The sequence below is a fragment of the Notolepis coatsorum genome, assembly GCF_963971535.1.
Source record: "Notolepis coatsorum genome assembly, chromosome: 9".
In the NCBI taxonomy this organism is placed as follows: domain Eukaryota; kingdom Metazoa; phylum Chordata; class Actinopteri; order Aulopiformes; family Paralepididae; genus Notolepis; species Notolepis coatsorum.
Genome location: NC_140173.1, coordinates 35,704,702 through 35,727,843, shown reverse-complemented (window position 1 = coordinate 35,727,843; position 23,142 = coordinate 35,704,702). Strand labels below are relative to the sequence as shown.

General features: G+C 47.3%; 1 protein-coding gene across 2 annotated transcripts in view; it reads right to left on the bottom strand.

The window, feature by feature from the left end:
- The window catches only part of ate1 (arginyltransferase 1), a 291,958-nt gene that overhangs the window by 224,536 nt on the left and 44,280 nt on the right, over positions 1–23,142 (bottom strand). For both annotated transcript variants that reach the window (XM_084321688.1, XM_084321689.1), the window contains exons 4-5: positions 22,149–22,252; positions 19,919–20,056 (exon numbers count right to left, since the gene is read on the bottom strand). In XM_084321688.1, coding sequence (XP_084177814.1) covers positions 19,919–20,056; positions 22,149–22,252 — 242 coding nt within the window. The remainder of the gene's footprint in view (positions 1–19,918; positions 20,057–22,148; positions 22,253–23,142) is intronic.

The following is a 23,142-nucleotide window of genomic DNA, read 5'->3' as shown; positions in this document are numbered from 1 at the left end:
ACATCAACACACAGTGACTACATGCAGTCACTGTGTGTTGTTGTAGCCAGCGGGTAAATCGCGATTTCTTTATTTGTTTGTCATGACAAACCAATTACATAATCCAACAGTGTAAAGGCACAACATATTCCAGTTAACGGTATATTTTTTTTATTTTATTTTTTTATAACTTTGGCCATTCCGCTGGCTCTTTTTTGCGTTTATCGCATTTTCTCTGGTCAAGAATGACCGACAGAAACAGGTTTGAATGGGTACAGATGGGGGGAAGACACTCTGAGAAAGATACGGCTGCAGTCCGGGAATCGAACTCGCTAACCCCAGATCCGTGACGAGCACGGTTGTCCCCGGCGCCGAAATAGCGCTCGAGGTACGCGGTGAGCTACTGGAGCTCCCTACGGTATATTTTTGTAATGATTTGTTACGGCGTAGTCGTTCTATATGAATTGAAAATGGGGGACCCTGATGTAAACAAGACAAACGTCTTTCTCAGGTCTGCATCCCCTTAACAATTGTGTGTATTGAGCCGTACTGTATTGTACCCATTCTGCAATCTGTTAAATAAAGTTTTCATTCATTCATTCAGTCAATACTTCCATGCGTATAAATTGAGGAAGCGAGCGCGTCCGCGGCCGCTCGCTCTGCCGCGCGTGGCAGCGGCAGCGCTGGATAGGGGGGCGGGTCACGTGGCGGTCGCGGCCAATCAAAGGTACCCGGAAACCGAATTCCGTTGCGGAAGGTATACACGCGACCAGGACTCATACCCCACTGGCTTCCCCCCGCCAACACTACCATCATGTTCGTAGGCACGTCTGACCAAAACGGACTGCAAGGAACTGAACCCAGGCCTCTCCGGTGGTGGTCGACTGTTTTTTTTTTTTTTTTTTTTTTGTCTTTTTCCCCCTCCATTTTTCCTCCGATTTTCTCCCATCCCAATGTTAGTCGTATGCCAATTCCCAGTCCCTTCCTGGTCGCTGCGCACTTACCCCCCACAGTCAGATCATCTGGGAGAGTGGAGGCTACCACGTGCTTCCTCCGACACACGTCCAGCCAATCACCGCTTCTTTTCACCTGGCAGCGCGGATTCTCATTGAGAGGGCGTAGCGTGTGGGAGGACCACACTATCCCCCTCACGTCCAATCCGCGCTTAGCAGGCGCCCCGACCGAACTGTAGGAGTCGCTGTTTACAACGACCCGGACCCACCCCGCCAGCTTCTCCCACCCTCTGATACAGCCAATTGTATCAGTGCAGACGGCCAGCCAAGCTGGTGACAACCCCGGAGCTGTGAGCTGGATTCGAACAGGCGAATCAAGCTCACAGCTCCGGGGCTGGTGACGAACGCAATTCATTCTCCCATTCATTCTCTGTCAACCTGTATCTCTCTCTTTAACTAGGCTTTCACTATACACACCAACCTCATACCCTCTCATAACACACACACATACACAGAGAGAGAGTGAGCACTAGATATAGTCTGACAGATGTGTTCCTGTGGAAGACCGATGTTCCCTGTCCAGCCGTTAACACTCCATAAAAATGATGGCCCTCTCCCTGCACACACATGCACACACAGCTTCCCCAAGCGCACGCACACACACACATTAGGGCTGGGCAATTAATCGAGAAAAAAAATCACGATCTCGATTCATAGACCGATCTCATTTCTAAATTATGACGATTTCTTTTTAGAAAAAAAAATTATTATTATTATTAACACATTGCCTGCCGAGCATTGTACCCATCTAATGCCCCTCTCTGCCAGCACTATAAGTCTATGGAGTGGCTCACCTTCTTTGCAGGGCTATAACTTTTTAAATTGTATTGGTATATTGACATTACTATGGCCCATTCAACATCGATTATCTATCGTTCAGGATGTGGGAACGTTATACTTTTTCATTCATACAAAAATACCATTTATCGTTTTCTGCAGTAATTCCTAGAACGTGAGTTATAGGCATAAACGCATATATAGATTATCGATTGCCGTTTCTTCCCTAGACACGCTATATTAAAAAATTCAAATGTACATGATCGGTATAGTTATGCGTCATCATGCGTGGAGGAAAGGGGGGGGTAGTTTATAATTCCTTGATCGTCACTAACTGCTTTATGTAGTATGGGTTGATTTATTGATCAGATGGTTTGTAAATAAAGAAATGTACAATTGGGCTGAAAAGTACGTCAAAGAGACTGGCTGAGACTGAAAGATCCCAAGTATAGGACGTTGATCGCCTAGGTCCATTTCCGGTTTGTATGTCGCAATAAACGCCGAAATCATATCGATTATTAAGTTTATAAAGCGATCCATTATGTACATTGTGTCTGTCGGGAGCCTTGCAACTATATCTGACGGCCGAATGAATTTAATCGACGCACAGCAGCCATATCCTGTAAGCCAGTGTTTCTCAACTGGTGGGTCGCGACCCAAAAGTGGGTCGCGGATGTGTGGGGGGAAAATAAAGATTTTTTTTTGCACTAGCCATCTTGGTGAAAGTGGCTTCTCAGCTCTGGTCCAGCTGATGACAGAGGAACAGATTGGACATTGAGCATGACCTCAGAGTTGCTTTGTCTACCATCACCCCAGACTTTGAGACTCTCGTCAGGAGCAAACAACATCCCCAGTTATACCATTAGTTCCCTGGGATGTTTAAGCTAAGAAGTCTGCTAAGAAGGATATATTATTTATTATTATTTTATTTCATTGTGTTTTTAGCCCTAGTTGTACTTTTGTTGCAACCCCAGTTATCCCATTAGTTCCCCCAAACTTACTGTAAGTCTGTTATGTTAAGCTAAGAAGTCTGCTAAGAAGCATAATTATTTATTATTATTATTATTATTATTTTATTTCATTGGGTTTAGCCCTAGTTGCACTTTTGTTGCAACCCCAGTTATCCCATTAGTTCCCCCAAACTTAGGTATGTTATGTTAAGCTAAGAAAAGAAGCATATATTATTTATTATTATTTTATTTCATTGGGTTTTTAGCCCTAGTTGCACTTTTGCTGCACTTTGTGTTTATTTCATGTTTTTAACAGTGCATGAAAGATTGTGTATTACTGCAATTTTTTTTTATTTTTTTTTTATAATTCATAGTCGTAAAAAAAAGTTTGGGTCGCGACTTAATGACTAAAATGTTGGGTCCCGAGGCTAGACCAGTTGGGAACCACTGCTGTAAGCGAGTGTAACTCGCCCAACCATCCAACAGGCGGCGGTATTGAGCCGTCGTTGCCTTCACCTTTAGGATCCAGCTGGAGCGTCGCAGGTGTATATATGAATTATGAATGCCATGGCAAAAAAATGAAATATTGATCTCAATAACGCTGTACAGCGAGGTCTGGCGGTCAAAGCATGGCGGGCAATAACGTTTTAAAGCGTGTCCGGCGGTGGATGTGTTAAGATTTATTTTATTTTTATTTTGTACGGTTACCGTCGGTAGTGTGATAGTAAAGGGTTAACCTTCTGTAGTGTGGCAGTGAAAGGGTTAACCTGCTGTTGTGCGGCAGTGAAAGGGTTAAGAAAGAGTGCAATAAATTATTTTATTGAAAAAATAAGAATCGCGTTAGAGAATAATGATCTCAATTCTTAGAGGGAAAAATCGTGATTCACATTTTGAGCAAGAATCGCCCAGAGACACACAGTAATCAGGCGAGCGCCCGCACCCCAGAGGACGCATCACGCACTTCTCCAGCGGTCCTGTAGGGGGACACGTGTCCAGCAGCACATGTAGAACTAACACACGCAGCAGCTGTAGATGGAGGTGGAGAGACACGTGTCCAGCAGCACATGTAGAACTAACACACGCAGCAGCTGTAGATGGAGGTGGAGAGACACGCGTCCAGCAGCACATGTAGAACTAACACACGCAGCAGCTGTAGATGGAGGTGGAGAGACACGCGTCCAGCAGCACATGTAGAACTAACACACGCAGCAGCTGTAGATGGAGGTGGAGAGACACGCGTCCAGCAGCACATGTAGAACTAACACACGCAGCAGCTGTAGATGGAGAGACACGCGTCCAGCAGCACATGTAGAACTAACACACGCAGCAGCTGTAGATGGAGGTGGAGAGACACGCGTCCAGCAGCACATGTAGAACTAACACACGCAGCAGCTGTAGATGGAGGTGGAGAGACACGCGTCCAGCAGCACATGTAGAACTAACACACGCAGCAGCTGTAGATGGAGAGACACGTGTCCAGCAGCACATGTAGAACTAACACACGCAGCAGCTGTAGATGGAGAGACACGTGTCCAGCAGCACATGTAGAACTAACACACGCAGCAGCAGCTGTAGATGGAGAGACACGTGTCCAGCAGCACATGTAGAACTAACACACGCAGCAGCTGTAGATGGAGAGACACGTGTCCAGCAGCACATGTAGAACTAACACACGCAGCAGCTGTAGATGGAGAGACACGTGTCCAGCAGCACATGTAGAACTAACACACGCAGCAGCTGTAGATGGAGGTGGAGAGACACGTGTCCAGCAGCACATGTAGAACTAACACACGCAGCAGCTGTAGATGGAGAGACACGCGTCCAGCAGCACATGTAGAACTAACACACGCAGCAGCTGTAGATGGAGGTGGAGAGACACGCGTCCAGCAGCACATGTAGAACTAACACACGCAGCAGCTGTAGATGGAGGTGGAGAGACACGTGTCCAGCAGCACATGTAGAACTAACACACGCAGCAGCTGTAGATGGAGGTGGAGAGACACTTTCTAGCTCTGGAGGACCTGGCAGTAAGCCAGCAGAGAGAGAGATGGAGGGAGGGGAGAGAGAGAGAGAGAGGTGGAGGGAGGGGAGAGAGAGAGATGGAGGGAGGGGAGAGAGAGAGATGGAGGGAGGAGAGAGAGGTGGAGGGAGGGGAGAGAGAGAGGGGGGAGAGATGGAGGAAGGAGAGAGAGAGGTGGAGGGAGGGGAGAGAGAGAGATGGAGGGAGGAGGGAGGAGAGAGGTGGAGGGAGGGGAGAGAGAGAGGTGGAGGGAGGGGAGAGAGAGAGATGGAGGGAGGGGGGAGAGAGAGAGGTAGAGGGAGGGGAGAGAGAGAGATGGAGGGAGGAGAGAGGTGGAGGGAGGGGAGAGAGAGAGAGGTGGAGGGGGGGGAGAGAGAGAGAGGGAGGGAGGGGAGAGAGAGAGGAGGAGGGAGGGGAGAGGTGGAGGGAGGGGAGAGAGAGAGAGGTGGAGGGAGGGGAGAGAGAGAGAGGGAGGGAGGGGAGAGAGAGAGGAGGAGGGAGGGGAGAGAGAGAGGTGGAGGGAGGGGAGAGAGAGAGGGGGAGAGATGGAGGGAGGGGAGAGAGAGAGGGGGAGAGATGGAGGGGAGGGATGGGGGAGAGATGGAAGGGAGGGTTGGGGAGAGAGAGAGAGAGGTTGCCTGCACACTCTTCTATTTATTGATCCTATCAGAGGTCAGAGGTCAGGGTGAGCACTCTGGCAAAAAAGGTCAAAAAGGTGAGAGGAGTTTCGTGTCGTAACGATCCTCAATTCAATTCTACTTTACGACAGCCGAGGAGGACTAGCAGGAAGCAGCGGTTGGACTGAGCCTAACCCTACTTATTTGTGTTTCATTACACGTATATATGTGCATGCTTACCAACTGTTTCGCCCGTTTTATAGCAACACTACTATCACCGACATCTTGAACGGCCCTTCTAATGTTTCTCCCCTCCACATTGCCTGTGGTGCTTTTTTCCTATTGCTAGGTTTTTATGTCCGTCTGGCAGTGTTGCATTCATTTATTCATTCATTTTACATTTTATTTTGGATTTCATAGCGTTTTGTTTTGTTGATTTATTGTGATGTTTCTTCTTGACTCGCTTAAAGACGTGTCCGGCCCATGGGGAGCATGTGTTGTCGGGCCTTACAAATACATTTAATTTGATTTGACTATAGACCGTTACACGGAACTGTGTTGCTAGGGCAACCGTTTGAACCCTAGTTTATCTACCGTTAGCTTTGATATTTAGCAAACACTGCAACAGGAAATTAACTCTGGTCCATTCAGAATGTTTATGTTGTAGTGTTGAAACCAAGTATACTACCTAGCCCTCGGCCACCTGGAGAAACATCATCCCTACGTGAGGATGCTGTCCGTGGACGATAGTTAAGCATTCAACACCACAGTCCCTGCCAGACTCCACACTAAACTCAGGAACCAAGGACCCCCAACCTGTGCAGCTGGACCCTGGACTTCCTGTCGGGCTGCCACCAGGTGGTGAGGATGGGGCCCAACACCTCAGCCCCTCTGACCCTCAAACAGGAGGCCCCCAGGGCTGTGTCCTCCTCCTCTACTCCCTGTACACCCAGGGCTGCGTCCTCCTCCTCTACTCCCTGTACACCCAGGGCTGCGTCCTCCTCCTCTACTCCCTGTACACCCAGGGCTGCGTCCTCCTCCTCCTCTACTCCCTGTACACCCAGGGCTGCGTCCTCCTCCTCCTCTACTCCCTGTACACCCAGGGCTGCGTCCTCCTCCTCTACTCCCTGTACACCCAGGGCTGCGTCCTCCTCCTCTACTCCCTGTACACCCAGGGCTGTGTCCTGAGCCTCCTCTACTCCCTGTACACCCAGGGCTGTGTCCTGAGCCTCCTCTACTCCCTGTACACCCAGGGCTGTGTCCTGAGCCTCCTCTACTCCCTGTACACCCAGGGCTGCGTCCTCCTCCTCTACTCCCTGTACACCCAGGGCTGTGTCCTCCTCCTCTACTCCCTGTACACCCAGGGCTGCGTCCTCCTCCTCTACTCCCTGTACACCCAGGGCTGCGTCCTCCTCCTCTACTCCCTGTACACCCAGGGCTGCGTCTTCCTCCTCTACTCCCTGTACACCCAGGGCTGTGTCCTGAGCCTCCTCTACTCCCTGTACACCCAGGGCTGTGTCCTCCTCCTCTACTCCCTGTACACCCAGGGCTGTGTCCTCCTCCTCTACTCCCTGTACACCCAGGGCTGTGTCCTGAGCCTCCTCTACTCCCTGTACACCCAGGCTGTGTCCTCCTCCTCTACTCCCTGTACACCCAGGGCTGTGTCCTGAGCCTCCTCTACTCCCTGTACACCCAGGGCTGTGTCCTCCTCCTCTACTCCCTGTACACCCAGGGCTGTGTCCTCCTCCTCTACTCCCTGTACACCCAGGGCTGTGTCCTGAGCCTCCTCTACTCCCTGTACACCCAGGGCTGTGTCCTGAGCCTCCTCTACTCCCTGTACACCCAGGGCTGTGTCCTGAGCTTCCTCTACTCCCTGTACACCCAGCGCTGTGTCCTCCTCCTCTACTCCCTGTACACCCAGGACTGTGTCCTCCTCCTCTACTCCCTGTACACCCAGGGCTGTGTCCTCCTCCTCCTCTACTCCCTGTACACCCAGGACTGTGTACTCCTCCTCCTCTACTCCCTGTACACCCAGGGCTGTGTCCTCCTGCTCCTATACTCCCTGTACACCCAGGGCTGTGTCCTCCTCCTCCTCTACTCCCTGTACACCCAGGGCTGTGTCCTCCTCCTCTACTCCCTGTACACCCAGGGCTGTGTCCTCCTCCTCTACTCCCTGTACACCCAGGGCTGTGTCCTGAGCCTCCTCCTCTACTCCCTGTACACCCAGGGCTGTGTCCTGAGCCTCCTCTACTCCCTGTACACCCAGCGATTGTGTTGCCACACACGGCTCCAACGTGGTGATTTAGTTTGCAGATGACACAACAGTGGCCTAATCATCAGCGAGGAGGAAACGGCCTACAGGGCAGAGGTCAATAAGCTAGCACAGTGGTGCCAGGTGAACAACCTCTCTCTCCACGCCGACGAGACCAAGGAGCTGGTCGTAGACTACAGGAGGGGAGGAGACAGGCTGGACCCCTGGATCACCAACCCATCGACGCAGGTCTGCTGTGGTCAGCAGCTCCACGTTCCTCTGTGTTCACATCACAGAGGACCTCACCTGGGACGAGCTCTCTCTCTCGCTCTCTCTCGCTGGGGTCTCTCTCTCCCTCTATAGCTGGGGCCTCTCTGTCTCTCTCTGTAGCTGGGGTCTCTCTATAGCTGGGGTCTCTCTCCGTCTCCCTCTCCGTCTCCCTCTCTGCAGCTGGGGTCTCTCTCCGTCTCTCTCAGTCTCCCTCTCTGCAGCTGGGGTCTCTCTCCGTCTCCCTCTCTGCAGCTGGGGTCTCTCTCCGTCTCTCTCTGTCTCCCTCTCTGTAGCTGGGGTCTCTCTCCGTCTCTCTCTGTCTCCCTCTCTGTAGCTGGGGTCTCTCTCCGTCTCTCTCAGTCTCCCTCTCTGCAGCTGGGGTCTCTCTCCGTCTCTCTCTGTCTCCCTCTCTGCAGCTGGGGTCTCTCTCAGTCTCTCTCAGTCTCCCTCTCTGCAGCTGGGGTCTCTCTCAGTCTCTCTCAGTCTCCCTCTCTGCAGCTGGGGTCTCTCTTCGTCTCTCTCCGTCTCCCTCTCTGCAGCTGGGGTCTCTCTCAGTCTCTCTCAGTCTCCCTCTCTGCAGCTGGGGTCTCTCTCCGTCTCCCTCTCTGCAGCTGGGGTCTCTCTCAGTCTCTCTCCGTCTCCCTCTCTGCAGCTGGGGTCTCTCTTCGTCTCTCTCCGTCTCCCTCTCTGCAGCTGGGGTCTCTCTCAGTCTCTCTCAGTCTCCCTCTCTGCAGCTGGGGTCTCTCTTCGTCTCTCTCCGTCTCCCTCTCTGCAGCTGGGGTCTCTCTCAGTCTCTCTCAGTCTCCCTCTCTGTAGCTGGGGTCTCTCTCCATCTCTCTCTGTCTCCCTCTCTGTAGCTGGGGTCTCTATAGCTGGGGTCTCTCAGTCTCTCTCCGTCTCCCTCTCTGCAGCTGGGGTCTCTCTCAGTCTCCCTCTCTGCAGCTGGGGTCTCTCTCAGTCTCCCTCTCTGCAGCTGGGGTCTCTCTCAGTCTCCCTCTCTGCAGCTGGGGTCTCTCTCCGTCTCCCTCTCTGCAGCTGGGGTCTCTCTCAGTCTCTCTCTGTCTCCCTCTCTGTAGCTGGGGTCTCTCTATAGCTGGGGTCTCTCTCAGTCTCTCTCCGTCTCCCTCTCTGCAGCTGGGGTCTCTCTCCATCTCTCTCTGTCTCCCTCTCTATAGCTGGGGTCTCTCTCAGTCTCTCTCCGTCTCCCTCTCTATAGCTGGGGTCTCTCTCAGTCTCTCTCCGTCTCCCTCTCTGCAGCTGGGGTCTCTCTCCATCTCTCTCTGTCTCCCTCTCTATAGCTGGGGTCTCTCTCAGTCTCTCTCCGTCTCCCTCTCTATAGCTGGGGTCTCTCTCAGTCTCTCTCAGTCTCCCTCTCTGCAGCTGGGGTCTCTCTCAGTCTCTCTCTGTCTCCCTCTCTGCAGCTGGGGTCTCTCTCAGTCTCTCTCCGTCTCCCTCTCTGCAGCTGGGGTCTCTCTCAGTCTCTCTCAGTCTCCCTCTCTGCAGCTGGGGTCTCTCTCAGTCTCTCTCCGTCTCCCTCTCTGCAGCTGGGGTCTCTCTCAGTCTCTCTGTCTCCCTCTCTATAGCTGGGGTCTCTCTTCGTCTCTCTCTGTCTCCCTCTCTATAGCTGGGGTCTCTCTCCGTCTCTCTCCGTCTCCCTCTCTATAGCTGGGGTCTCTCTCCGTCTCTCTCTCCGTCTCCCTCTCTATAGCTGGGGTCTCTCTCCGTCTCTCTCTCAGTCTCCCTCTCTGCAGCTGGGGTCTCTCTTCGTCTCTCTCAGTCTCTCTCTGTCTCCCTCTCTGCAGCTGGGGTCTCTCTCAGTCTCTCTCCGTCTCCCTCTCTGCAGCTGGGGTCTCTCTCCATCTCTCTCTCCCTCTCTGTTTTCTCAGCCTACCTCTGGAGTCCAGTCATAAAGCTGGTGAGCAGCAGTCAGTGTCTAGGAGGTGAACCAGTGGCTCAACACACTAAATCCTGCCTGCTTCCTCTCACTGGCTTCCTGAAGGACGTTATCCTTCAGAGAGAAACCAGGAGGAGGATCAGCTGTGGATCTCTGTGTGTGCGTGTGTGTGTGTGTGTGTGTGTGTGTGTGTGTGTGTGTGTGTGTGTGTGTGTGTGTGTGTGTGTACATAAACAGTCAGCAAACCTTCCCTGGATTAATAAGGCCTAATATATACTGTATGTGTGTGAAATATATATATATATATATATAAAGGCTGTCAAAGTTAACAGTGTTAACGCCCGATTAAATTTGTTTTAACTCACAATTAACTTTTAACACATTGTGTGCCAAAAATGTCTATACTCGTTATTGCCCGCCATGCGTTGTGCGCCAACAACCAATAAACTCGTTTTTGGGATCAATATTAAATTTTTTCGCCATGGCATTCATAATTCATCCAGCCTCCCTCCGCTGCTGCAGCTGGACCCTGTCTGATATTGCAACGCCTCAATACCACCGCCTGGTGGATGTCGGGCGAGTTACACTCCAAGCCAAACCGGAAGTGGCGCTCGGTGCATCAAGGAAATTCCTCCGGCAGTAATATCTTGTAGCGTGGATCTAGATACACACTTGAGTGCATTGGGATCGCTTTCGAAACGCAATAATCGATATGATTTCGGCGTTTATTGCGTCATACAAACGGGAAATGGATGTAGCAGATTGATGTCAAATAATTGGAATATTTTTCCTCCAGTCTCATCGGCAAACGGTAAGAGGAATCTAACGTTATTTTCAGCCCGATTGTTTATTCATTTCACAGCAATCCATCTGATCAACGTATCAACCCATAGTAAAAAAAATACGCTACTGACGATCAAGGAATTATAAATGACCCCCCCCCCCTTTCCTTCACGCATGATGAAGCATAATGTATACCGATCATATACATTTGAATTTTTTAATATAGCATGTATAGTAAAGAAACGCCAATCGATAATCTATCATATGCGTCAGGGCCTATAACTTGCGTTTTAGGAATTACTGCAGAAAACCTTAAAAACATACTTATATTCACGACGGTATTAACACGACAATGTATGAATGAAAAAATATAACGTTCCCACATCCGGAACGATAGATACCCGATGTTGAATGGGCCATAGTAATGTCGATATAGCTATAATATTTTTAAAGTTATAGCCCTGCAAAGAAGGTAAACATCTCCATAGGGTTACAGCGCTGGCAGACTGGGCATAAGGATGGGCATACTGCGTGGCAATCAAAGTGTTAAGGACATTTTTTTATTTTTATTTTATACTAGACTTCACTCAGGTGTATTATTGATGCTCTCCTTGATACTATGTTTGTTTCTGAAGTGTGTGTGTGTGTGTGTGTGTGTGTGTGTGTGTGTGTGTGTGCGTGCGTGCGTGCGTGCGTGCGTGCGTGCGTGTGCGTGTGTGAGATATAGAGAGAGATGAGGAAGGGGCAAGAGAAAGAGAGCTGGGGTGTGTGAGAGAGGGGGGGGGGGTGATTACTCAGCCCTTGTGTGGGTGAATGTAACAAATTCCTAACGTTTTCTTTCCCCTATTATTTCATGCACACTTTATTCATTGGTTTAAATTATTATTTTCTTTTAAGTTATTTTGTGCATCACTCTGTTTTGAATTTGATGCAAATTTGAAATGGGTCATCCTTTTGTGTTAAATGGCTGCATAAAGCAAGCATTTGTTGACTCGCATGTTGATAAGAGTATTAAAACTTGGAACTTGAAAAAGATCCGCTTAACACTTTCTCCGCCGGAAACGGCTTACGACGTGTTTCAAGTTCATGCGAATTCTGCCAGATCACGCCGTAGGACGTTATTCTGATCATATTTCATATTTTGGCCATGGTATTCATATTTCCCTCACAGAGGCTGGTCTGATGCCGTCTGAGCCGGATATGCCCGTTGGAGCTCGGTCCGTCCCCTAAATCCGTCCGGCCACTCGTTTATCGTCGCGGGACTCAAGACACACCGTGGATATGGATCGTTGCCATAACTCAATAGTAGACATGATTTGGGCGTACAGTATATTAGTATTATACAAACCGGATATGGATCGCCTCGATCCCCATCACATAACTGGGATCTGTTTACTCCAGTATCATCGCCCAACGCTAAGAGGAAGCTGCCGTGAGTTTCAGCGTTTTTGTTCATTATTATCCATATCTGATCTATATATCACCCATAAAAGACGATCACGGAATTATAAACGACCCCCCCCCCCCCGTTCACCCGCGCATGATCAGTCATAACGTTTAGGACCATGTACAGTTGAAATTTTTAATATAGCGTCGATCGGTATCAAACGGCATTTGATAATCTAATATATGCATTTATGCCTATATCTCACGTTCTAGGAATTACTGCAGAAAACGATAAAAACATATTTATACTCTAGACTGTATTTTCTTATGAATGTGTGAATGAAAAAGTAAAACGTTCCTACATCCTGAACGATAGATAATCGATGTTGAATGGGCGATAGTAATGTCAATTTAGCAATACAATTTTAAAAAGTTATAGCCCTGCAAAGAAGGTAAACATCTCCATAGACTTAGTGTTGGCAGTGATCAAACATTGATGGATATAAGCGTGGCAGAGAAAGTGTTAAGGTAGGATGGGATTAATTTGCGATTAATCGCGAGTTAACTATGGACAATGATGTGATTAATCGAGTTAAATATTTTAATCGATTGACAGCACTAATATATATATATATACACAGAGTTATTAACTCATTCAGCGCCAGGGATTAGCCTAGTCCCGTTCTAGCTATGCCACGCTTTAAAGATAGGAGTGCGTCACCTTGTTTGTAGAGCTATATCTACGGGGGCGTTTTTTTATAAATCTAAATGACGCCATTCACCATCGTAGCCTATAATAACAGCATTGCATTGGCCTATCAACCAGTTTTAATAAACAAACAGAAACAGTAGCATGTGCATCTTTTAGATCAATTAGGCTATGCAAATTAGGCTGCCTCTAAATATAAAAAAATTAAATAAGAATGGTTTGATTCACTTAAAAAAAATGTTTAAGTTAAAATAAAAAATATTATATATTTTTCGACTCAGACATGAAAATCGAATGTGGAGACTGGCACGACTATTAGAAAATTACTTAATTAATAACTTCTCCCTACCTGGTACTAGGTATATCTTTTAGTAGAAGTGACCAGGACTTCCGTCACGGAGCACCGGTTGAGAGTGAACAGTTTCAAGTACCTCAGAGTCCACATATCTGAGGACTTGACATGGACCACACACATTGACAGTGTTATCAAGAAGGCGCGCCTAAGGAAGTTCAAAGTGAGTCAGAAGATCCTCAAGAATTTCTACTCATGCACAATAGAGAGCATCCTGACTGGCAATATCACCTCCTGGTTTGGGAACAGCACCGCACAAGACCGTAGCAGACTACAGAGAGTCAGGGCCGCCTGGGAGAAATACGAGGCCCTGTGCGAGATTTAAATGCGAGATTTTTTTTCATACAGTCAACATATTCTTAAATAATAGCGCTGCCCGAGGCTGGGCATGATACAGTCAACATATAGCAAGAGAGAGAGCGAGAGAGAGCTCCCGTTCTACAGTCAATATACAGTGTACAGAGAGAGAGAGAGAGAGAGAGAGAGAGAGAGAGAGAGAGAGAGAGAGAGAGAGAGACATATTGGAAAGAAATTGAAATGCTATTTGGCCCTAAACAGAGAGTACACAGTGGCAGAATACCTGAGCACTGTGACTGAAGATCCTTGACTAGGTACAGACTCAGCGAGCACAGCCTAGCCATCGAGAAAGGCCGCCATAGGCAGACTGTGTGTGTTAGAAAGAGAGAGAGAGAGAGAGAGAGAGAGAGAGAGCATGTGTGTTTGTCTCTCCTGGCGTCGTGCTTCTGTAATTGCCCTGCCAAAGCCAAACAAACCTGCGGAAGACCCCAAGGCATATCGACCCATCTCGCTGCTCTGTGTTCCATTTAAGATATTGGAAAGAATGATCCATAGCCGCATTGAGCCAGTAATTGACACACAGCTCCCACAGGAACAGGCCGGTTTCCGACGTGGTAGATCAACAGTGGACCAGGTAACACTACTGTCTCAAGACATCGAGGACAGCTTCCAGGCTAATGAGAAAGCGGGGGTAGTGTACCTGGACCTGACTGCCGCATACGATACTGTCTGGCACCGTGGACTCCACCTGAAGCTGATGAGGATGGTACCTGATCGGCACATGGTGAAGTTTATCATGGAGATGTTGTCTAACCGCAGTTTTGTCCTACACACCAGCGATGGCCAGCGCAGCAGGCTCAGAAGACTGAGGAACGGTGTCCCACAGGGGTCAGTCCTTTCTCCGATGCTGTTTAATATTTACATCTACGATCTCCCAGTCACAGCATCCAGAAAGTACGGCTATGCGGACGATCTTGCCATCATGCTGAGAAGACCCACATGGAAGGCACTGGAGGACGGTCTTAACCAAGACATGGACATCCTAGTAGCCTATCTACAAAAGTGGCGCCTACAGCTCAGCACCAGCAAGACCGTTTCAGCAGCATACCATCTCTGCAACAGAGATGCCAAGAGGGAACTGGAGGTATATGCTGACCACAAGCGTCTGGAGTCCCAACAAGCCCCTAAATACCTTGGCGTGCGTCTGGATCGGACACTGTCCTTCAAACAACACCTCGAAGATGTCAGGGCAAAGACAACATCAAGGGTTGCGCTGATCCGACGCCTCGCAGGTACAACCTGGGGAGCCACTGCCAAGACCCTTCGGATATCCACCCAAGCCCTGGTCTTCTCGGCAGCAGAGTACTGTGCCCCAGTCTGGAGCAGAAGCCTGCACGTTAAAAAAGTTGATGCGGCTACTAACAACGCCCTCCGGATCATCACTGGATGCCTGAAGGCTACACCCGTCTTCCTGCTGCCAGTCCTTGCAGGAATCGCACCAGCTGGCCTACGACGAGAGGCTGCCACTCTCGCCCTAGCAAGGAAGGCAGTGAAGCATGACTGGCACATCCTACACAACACCACAACAACAACAGCACCTATGAGCAGACTCAAGTCCCGCCACCCCTACAACAAGGTGGCACAAGATATGCTCCGTTCCACCACTGAGGACCTATCCAGAAATGGATGGCTGGCGGCAGCCTGGAAGAGAGAGTGGGAGAGTGCTGGGCCATCCCGTATCCACCACCACATCTGGGATCCAGGAGATGGCGCCACAGGAGACGATCTTCCACGCCGGCAATGGGTTCTGCTGAACCGTTTAAGATCTGGGGTTGGTCGCTTTAAAGCATCATTAAAAAAGTGGGGCCTGGCAGACAGCGCTGCATGTGAGTGTGGAGACCCTGAGCAGACTGTTGACCACATCCTGACCATCTGCCCCCTATACAAACCACCCTCGGAAGCCAGCCTCTTTGATGTGGGACCAGAGTTAAGGGCATGGCTACAAGATACGGAGTTGGACCTCTGACGTTACACGAAAGAAGAAGAAGAAGATGTATGAGAGAGATAAGCAAAGATGACCCCCTAAAGGATATTCAACTTTTAATGAAAGAACAAAACAGAAGGAAAAGATAACTTCACAAAGGCAACATGAATATACATAGATCCAAAAGGACAAAGATCAACACTTAAATCCAAAGAGAAGAGGGTCTATACCAGAGAAAACAAAGCAGCAAGGAGCCAATGGCCGACATCAGCTAAATAGGCTAGCCAGGTAGGCTACTGACACCAGGCCACACACAGCTTTGGCCAACGGCCCAACGCTACCCAAGCTACACAAACGACCAAGACAATTCATTCACACACAGCACATGTCGTATCTCCAAATGTTGTGAAGTAACATATGTTTTGCCTGGAAAAAAACATTGTTATTAACAAAACATTCGGGAGGGGAAGGAAGGAAGAGTGGGGTAATGTCATGACATTTTCATTCATCTTACCTGCACCAAGGAACGCAGGGCGAAAGGCCGCAACACAGGTCTCCACGTTGACGAAAGGCCTCTCGCTGGCGGGACAAAAATAAGCTATGGCCGGAGCCTTGTCATGGTGCAGGCCCGACTACATCTTCTGTCAAAGATGATGTCGTAGTCAGAGTGCCAGAACCCCCTGCTATTCTCACGGCTAATGTCAATGGTCGTAGCACAAGCTAACAGCTAACTCTAGGCTAACTGATAGCATCAAGCTAACGTTCCAGGCCGAGCGCAGCCGGCAGCTAACGTCGTAGCTAAACAGCTAACTGGCTAACAGTTAGCTCAACCCGGCTATCGCTAACCATTAGCTAACGCAGAAGCAAGCTATGCGGCTACCACTGAACAACTGTACAACGTGAGAAAAGCAATACAGGTGCTGACACCAGGCCACACACAGTTAGCTACTAGTACTACAACAGCTAGTCGGCCAGTTTGGCTCCAGAGAGAGAGAGAGAGAGAGAGAGAGATCCACGGCGGGAATAGAATAGAGTTAATAGAATAGGTTAAAAACTCACCAAACGTCCAAGAGGATGGAGACAACCGCGTGGAGTTGACGAAGTTCATCTGCCAAACGACCATCCTCTTCATCTTGGCTGCATGCGCTGTCTCTAGGTTAGCTAACGCTAGTTAGCCTTTAGCTAAGCTAGCTACTAGCCGACATCATCATGGCTATATCCCGACTGCACCATGACAAGGCTCCACCATAGCTTCTTTTTGTCCCGCCAGCGAGAGGCCTTTCGTCAACGTTCCTTGGTGACCGACCGACTGATAATGACCGACCTCTTCGTCTTGGCTGGCATAACTAAGCATAACCTCCAAAGCTGCACGCGCGAAATAGTCAAACGCAGCTGACTCACGCTGGCGTACACATGTAACCACTCCCTTCGTTGAAACCAATAGTATGTCTGCTGCAGAGCCCCAGAGCTCCAATAGTGAGTATGTCTGCAGACCCAGGAACAAGTCAGACACATTCTACAAACGTGTCTAATGTGAAATATATAAGCATATAAGCAAAACTAGATTTTAGGTCTGTGATGAAAAAGGGCCTCGCGGGAAGGGGGGCCTCGCAAAAAAAATTAAAAAAAAATTAAAAAAAATATATTTTTTTTATTTATTTTTTATTTATTATTTTTTTGTGCGAGGCCCCCCCTTCCCGCGAGGCCCTGTGCGACCGCACTGCTCGCACACCCCCTGAGGCGGCCCTGCAGAGAGTGGCCCGTTCAGCCGAACGCACAATTGGATGGGGGGTTCCCACTCTCCAAGACATTTACAACAAGCGCTGTATGGGTAAGGCTAAGAGAATAATCAAAGGCTGCGGTTAGACTTTAGTTTCATTTTCATTTCATTTTCAGATGAGTTTCGCCGCAACGTAGCGGGAGGCGGGTCACACTTTCGTTTTGTCACCTGAGCACAGTGATGTAGTACACTGCCAAAGCAGTAGGTGGCAGTAGGTGGCTAACATGAAGGCAATTTTCAACCAATCAGAACTTGAATGTGCCAATACACTTCCTGCAAAGAAAATGTCAACAAGGTGGGCGCCGCCATCTTTGCCTATTTACCCAATGCAGCACTTCTTTTTCAGCAAAGTGTAATAAAAGTGCAATAAACAAAACGGATACATTCACTGTGTGTTCTGCCTCTCATTTGTTGATGAAACAAAACTAACATCAACACAAGTGACCACCAAGAGCGGATAGTTTAGTCTCAAAAAAGATCGGTGACGTTGTTAGCTACATTGTTAGCTGCATGCTAACGTGAATGGAATATGCCATTATAACAGTATAGCATTGTGGCTAGAAGCTAACGTTAGCTCACGCTCACGTTAGCCAGCACCAAACTGATGATATCGGGAGCTATCAGTAGCTAGATAACATTAGAGACAACGCTGTGTGTATTAAACAAAGGTGAATAGATGACTGGGCCATTTTGTTTAATGCTTGTTAAGAACTGAAAGAGGAGCTCTGAGCTAACAGGGTCAGTTTTCGATTATGGGATGTTGATCCTGATGAATCATTTCCAGGTTGTATAATACTATATACGTCCAAATAACGTTGTTTATTGAGTTAGGGCGAGCGATTGATTATCCAGTGTGTTGAGATAGAGTCCTGCTAATGATCGCGAGTGCCCGGATGATATATGGATGAGCACTTCCTGTTTGACGAGTCACTTCCTGTTGGCGATCTGCCGATCGGCCACCAGATGGCGCTCTTGAACCGCTAGAGAGTTGAGTGGAGATCAGCAGTATATCTCAGGACCCCGGAGGAGAAATATGATTTCGATCACAGATTTTTGAAATATTGACAACAAAGACGAGTTACGGCGTCTTCGGCAGAATAAGCATGGCGAGGAATGATGTCTAAACACGTCATCGGCGATTAAAGTGTTAAGAGAATCTTATTTAAGTGTATAATTAAATTTTTTTTTACAGTTTGTATTTTTCTGACATGGGGGCTCAACAATAAATGACAATCAGAAATGTCAAGTTGCATGTTGTTATTCTAACCAGCTTAGTTCTGTTGCATTTCCAATGTATTTATTTAAATTATAAATTGATCAGGGATCGCTAAGGGAATCGATAAAGAATCGGATCGATAAGCAGAATCGATAATGGAATCGTATCGATAAAATATTATCAATTCCCATCCCTACTCAGAAGGAGCTTCTATCCCCAGGCCATCAGGATGCTCAATGAACAATAACAGACCATCAATTACACCCACAACACACACATCCACAAGCACACACTCACTTTAAATAAACAACACACTGTAGCATCCACTTTACCCACTTAGACACTAACACACACTTTATATTTATACTTTATATTATATATTTATATATTTGGCATCAATCCCACACACCTCATTGCACCTCACCACCACAAGGTGGCACCACAAGCTAAGCTATACCTCACCATTCTACACTGTATAGTAGCTGACTGTATAGACTGTACAGAAGTATAGACTGTACATATACTGTATATAGAAATGTTTTGTTTGGTTTACACTTGTTTACGTACTTGATTTTCTATTTTATACTTATATTATACTATTTTACACTATCTTGTTATTTTTATCTAGCACACTCTCAGGAGCAAAACAGAAAGAAGCATTTCATGCAAAAGTATTCTGTATTTCTGTATGACAACTAATAAAGAAACTTGTAACTCAATAGGTGTGAGAGAGGAAGAGCACTGGAGAGGCTAAAACATGAGCGCTCGTTAGAAGAGTGGCTTCTCGTGTTTAATAAGTATTTATTATCCGTTCGCTGGGACTGTTATGAATTCATTATCTCTGTGTTACTGTGAGGTGTCAGAGAGGATATCCTGTAGCGCACAGGAAGGAGGAGAGATGGATAGGTCCTGTTGAGAGGTCATTCACCAGCTCCATTCATAGATCCAGTCTAATAGTGGGTGAGTACTGACACCTTCTGGCCAGCGGCGGTACTTCAGTTAAGTTCATACGTCATACAAACAGGGCTGGGAAAATGAACAATAGCAATGTCTCCAGACAGTTTCAACTTGACAATATAAACATTCTAAACTTAAAGAAACCAGAGTTTATTTCCTGTTGCAGTGTATCTTTGGGTCCAAGCTGTTCCAAGTCCATTTAGCTCATATTTTCCAATATAAATGTTGTGACCATAGGGGCGACAGTGGGGAGGTAGAGCAGTCGTCTGGTAATCCGGAGATACCCGGTTCGATTCCCAATCCTCGAAGTGTCCTTGAGCAAGACACTTAACCCCTAACTGCTCCCGATGAGCAGGTTGGCACCTTGCATGGTTGCATCTGCCATCGGTGTGTGAATGTGTGAGTGAATGGGTAAAATGTGAGGAAAAAATTGTAAAGCACTTTGGATAAAAGCACTATATAAAGGCACCATTTACCATTGCCGCAAAGTAAAGGGAAAAAAAACCTATATCTTTCTAAATCAATTATCACAAACATATCGTTTTTTCCATCTCCATTTGTAGGTTAGGGTCTCCAATGAGGTATGGGTGAGGTTAGGGTTAAGGTGAGGTTAGGGCTCCAGAGCCGGGGGTTGCCGACCCCTGGGTTAAGGTAAGGCTTAGGGTTAAGGTAAGGGGTCTCACCTGGTTTGGGGACCGCTGGTCTGGTCTCTCCCTCTTCGGTGTGAACATCAGTGACGACAGGACTCTCCACTGTAGACTGGCAGAGCTTAGCAGGCTCCCGTAGTCCTCCCCCCTCACACAGAGAGTCCATGGGCTCCCCTGGAAGAGCAGACAACAGCATATGTACTTTGTTTACCTTTTCCTTTTCTTTTAAACTTTTTCTTTACATTTCTCATATTTGTAAAATCTGATTTAATTCTATTGCTCCTTCTATTTATAATTCTTTTTTTCTAAATTATGTTTTGGTAGATTTGTATTGTTTTTCTCCGGGCAGTCCGGCAGAGAGAGAGAGGAAGTATGGGAGATAGAGGGGGAAGACATTCGGCAAAGGTCGGCGGGTCCGGGAGTCGAACCCTGGACGGCCGCGTTGCACCGCAGCGCTGTACGTGGTGCGCCACCCTGGCGCCCCCTATTTATCATTTTCTACCATTACCCTGACCATACCTGTACCTCCCCTCCCCCCATGCTGCTATGGTGCCCAAATTTCCCCCAAGGGGATCAATAAAGGAATATTGGTCCTAAAGGAGGTTGGCCATTAGTTTGTAGTCACTTGAAGAAAACTATTGATATAACTTGTTTTTCTCAACGGAGGAATATCCAGTCTTGTTCTCCAGGGCCAGGGAATCGAGACGTTGTATTTCCTGACATGCGTGACCATTGGTGGCTCCAGGTCTTAACACATTGAGCACCAGATGGCGCTGTGGGCGTATGGCTGTTTGTGCCAGTGCTGTAATGCAATGGGGGTAGATGCCGGTGTTTGTAGTGCTAAAACTATATTAAATATTATAGCTATGGATCTAATAACAACGTCGATTGTCAGTGAGTTTCTTCCGGTCAACATGCAAAAAACAGATACTTTTTTTATCCATACATTTCCATTTTATACCGTGGTGAATATGAGTATAGTTTTAGAGTGATCCTGTGTAATCCCAGGAAACTCCGTCAAACAGCGCTTTACTGCATTTCATTATAAATCGTGCCATTTCTCGCCTGATTATTGAATCAATCAGAAATCAACGCTAGATTATGTTTCATCATGCATGCACGAAAGGGGGGGGGGGGGAAGCCGGCCCTCCGTGCTTTGCTCGCAGCCAACGGGACACGGCCCACACACACACCACAGACATGCCGCGATCGCGGGAAAAAATTATCGGATCAACGCAAGATTGATAATATATAGTCCTTACCTTGTCTTGTCTATGTACTGCAAAAAGAATAATCCAATTATCTGATCGCCATTCCAAATACTGGTCGTGGTCGTGTGTCCAACGTTATCCACCAAAGAAAATTAATGGGGGGGAATAGCGAATAAAATAAATAACGATCATAATAACGAGTATACTCGTTGTTGGCGTCCAACGATTGTCATTGGCAATTAATGTGTGTGACGGATACGTCTGTGCACCGCACCCGCACATGTTAACCGTATTGTTTGTTTAGTTAGTTAATGTTTGTACACGTTTACATTCATGATACACATACACAATTTCTATTTCACATAATGACACACGACACAGACTTGCGTACTGATATCATATCCATTCTTTATTATTTGACTTACATGGTTAAGTGCATGCATGTTGTTCATTGTTTGTTTTCTCCAACTCTGCAGCCAGCCATCCCCACTCTGGGCAAACAGAGCAGCTGCGACTGATCGGTCCTAAATGGCCGGATGGGGGTGGTGGACCAAACCATGTCGCGGGAGATGTCGGGGGGGTTTATTGTATTGTAATTTAGTTTCCTTATATGTATTTCCTTATTAATTAAGATAATTAGTTGTGCAGTTTGGTAGTTGTGTTGTGTGTTGTGTGTTTATTGTTTATTAGATTAATTAGAAGTGTAAGATATTATTTAGTAAAATATTAATTATCAATTAGCCCACTTAGATTAATGTATCTGGCCAGGGCCTATATATAGTTTTGAGTTCTTAGTTGTCATGGTCTTCTGTTCTGTTCAGGTCTGTTTTTACTCCTGCCTTTTATTATTTGGACCACTTATGTTATGTTTGTAAATTATGTATTTTGTATGGGGAAATAAGACCCTTATTGTTTGGCTTTATTTTCATGGGTAAATAAAACCCTTATGTTTTCCTAAACCACTGTGTCCTCCTTCTCCGGCTGCTTGGTCCCTTACAATGTGTTAATAACAGAGAAATCCTGCAATACAGATGCCTAGCAGCCTAGTCGCTCACCTTCATCCTGTCCTGTTGGCAACTCTCCTTTAGACAGGAACTTGCTCATCTTCTTCAGGATCTTCTTGTGGGATTTGGCCGGCTGGAAGTTCAAGGCATGACACCTTGAACAACAAACAAACAGGGCTGGTAAGAACAGTGACCTGAACTGACCCATCGATAGGGTTGCAACTTGCAAAGGAAACGTTCAATACATTCTAAGCTCGGGAATTTAGAAGATTTATCCAATTTCAATAAATTAGCTCATGTCATGTTGCATTTGTCCTTAATTTGTACAAGTTGTACTTATAAGGTTGTATATTTTGTAGTGTTTGGCCTTTATTCCTTTTACTATTTTACTGTATGAAGCACAATCTCAGGAGGCTCATACAGAACCAAGCATTTCACTGTAACGTACATGTGCCTTTCCTTATATGTGACAAATAAAACAAAACTTGAACTTGTTATGAGTGTATGCAGATGGCAGTGGTATTTAATCTAAAACGTGTTTTAGATTTGAGGCCATATAGAGTACCTCGGAGTCCAAAGGTGATCCCTCATTAATTAGTGAATTTCTGGATGAATTGCAAATCCCAATAATAGAAGAGAGCTATAAGGCCAGCCTGGACAAGCCTGTCTCCCTTGAGGACTAACACAAGCAAGGAAAAATATGCAAATCTCTAAAGCCCCAAGAACCGACAGGTGTCCTTCTGAATTCTTCAAGGCCTTTTCTGAATGAATGTCTCCAGTGTTGCTTGACGTGTTTAACGAGGCATTCCTCCCACCTTTTATCAGGCATCTGTATCAGTTCTATTAAAGGAACACGCCAACTCTTTTGCTTATTTGCCATCTACCCTAGAGTTAGACAAGCAGATACATACCCTTTTCTTCTCTGTGCATGCATTAGGCTTGGGGAACAGCTGCACCGTTAGCCTAGCGTCATTCACTGGAAGTAGGTGTGCCAGTGTAGGCTAGTTCCCAACAGTCACGAAATACACTCAAACGTTCCTGTAAA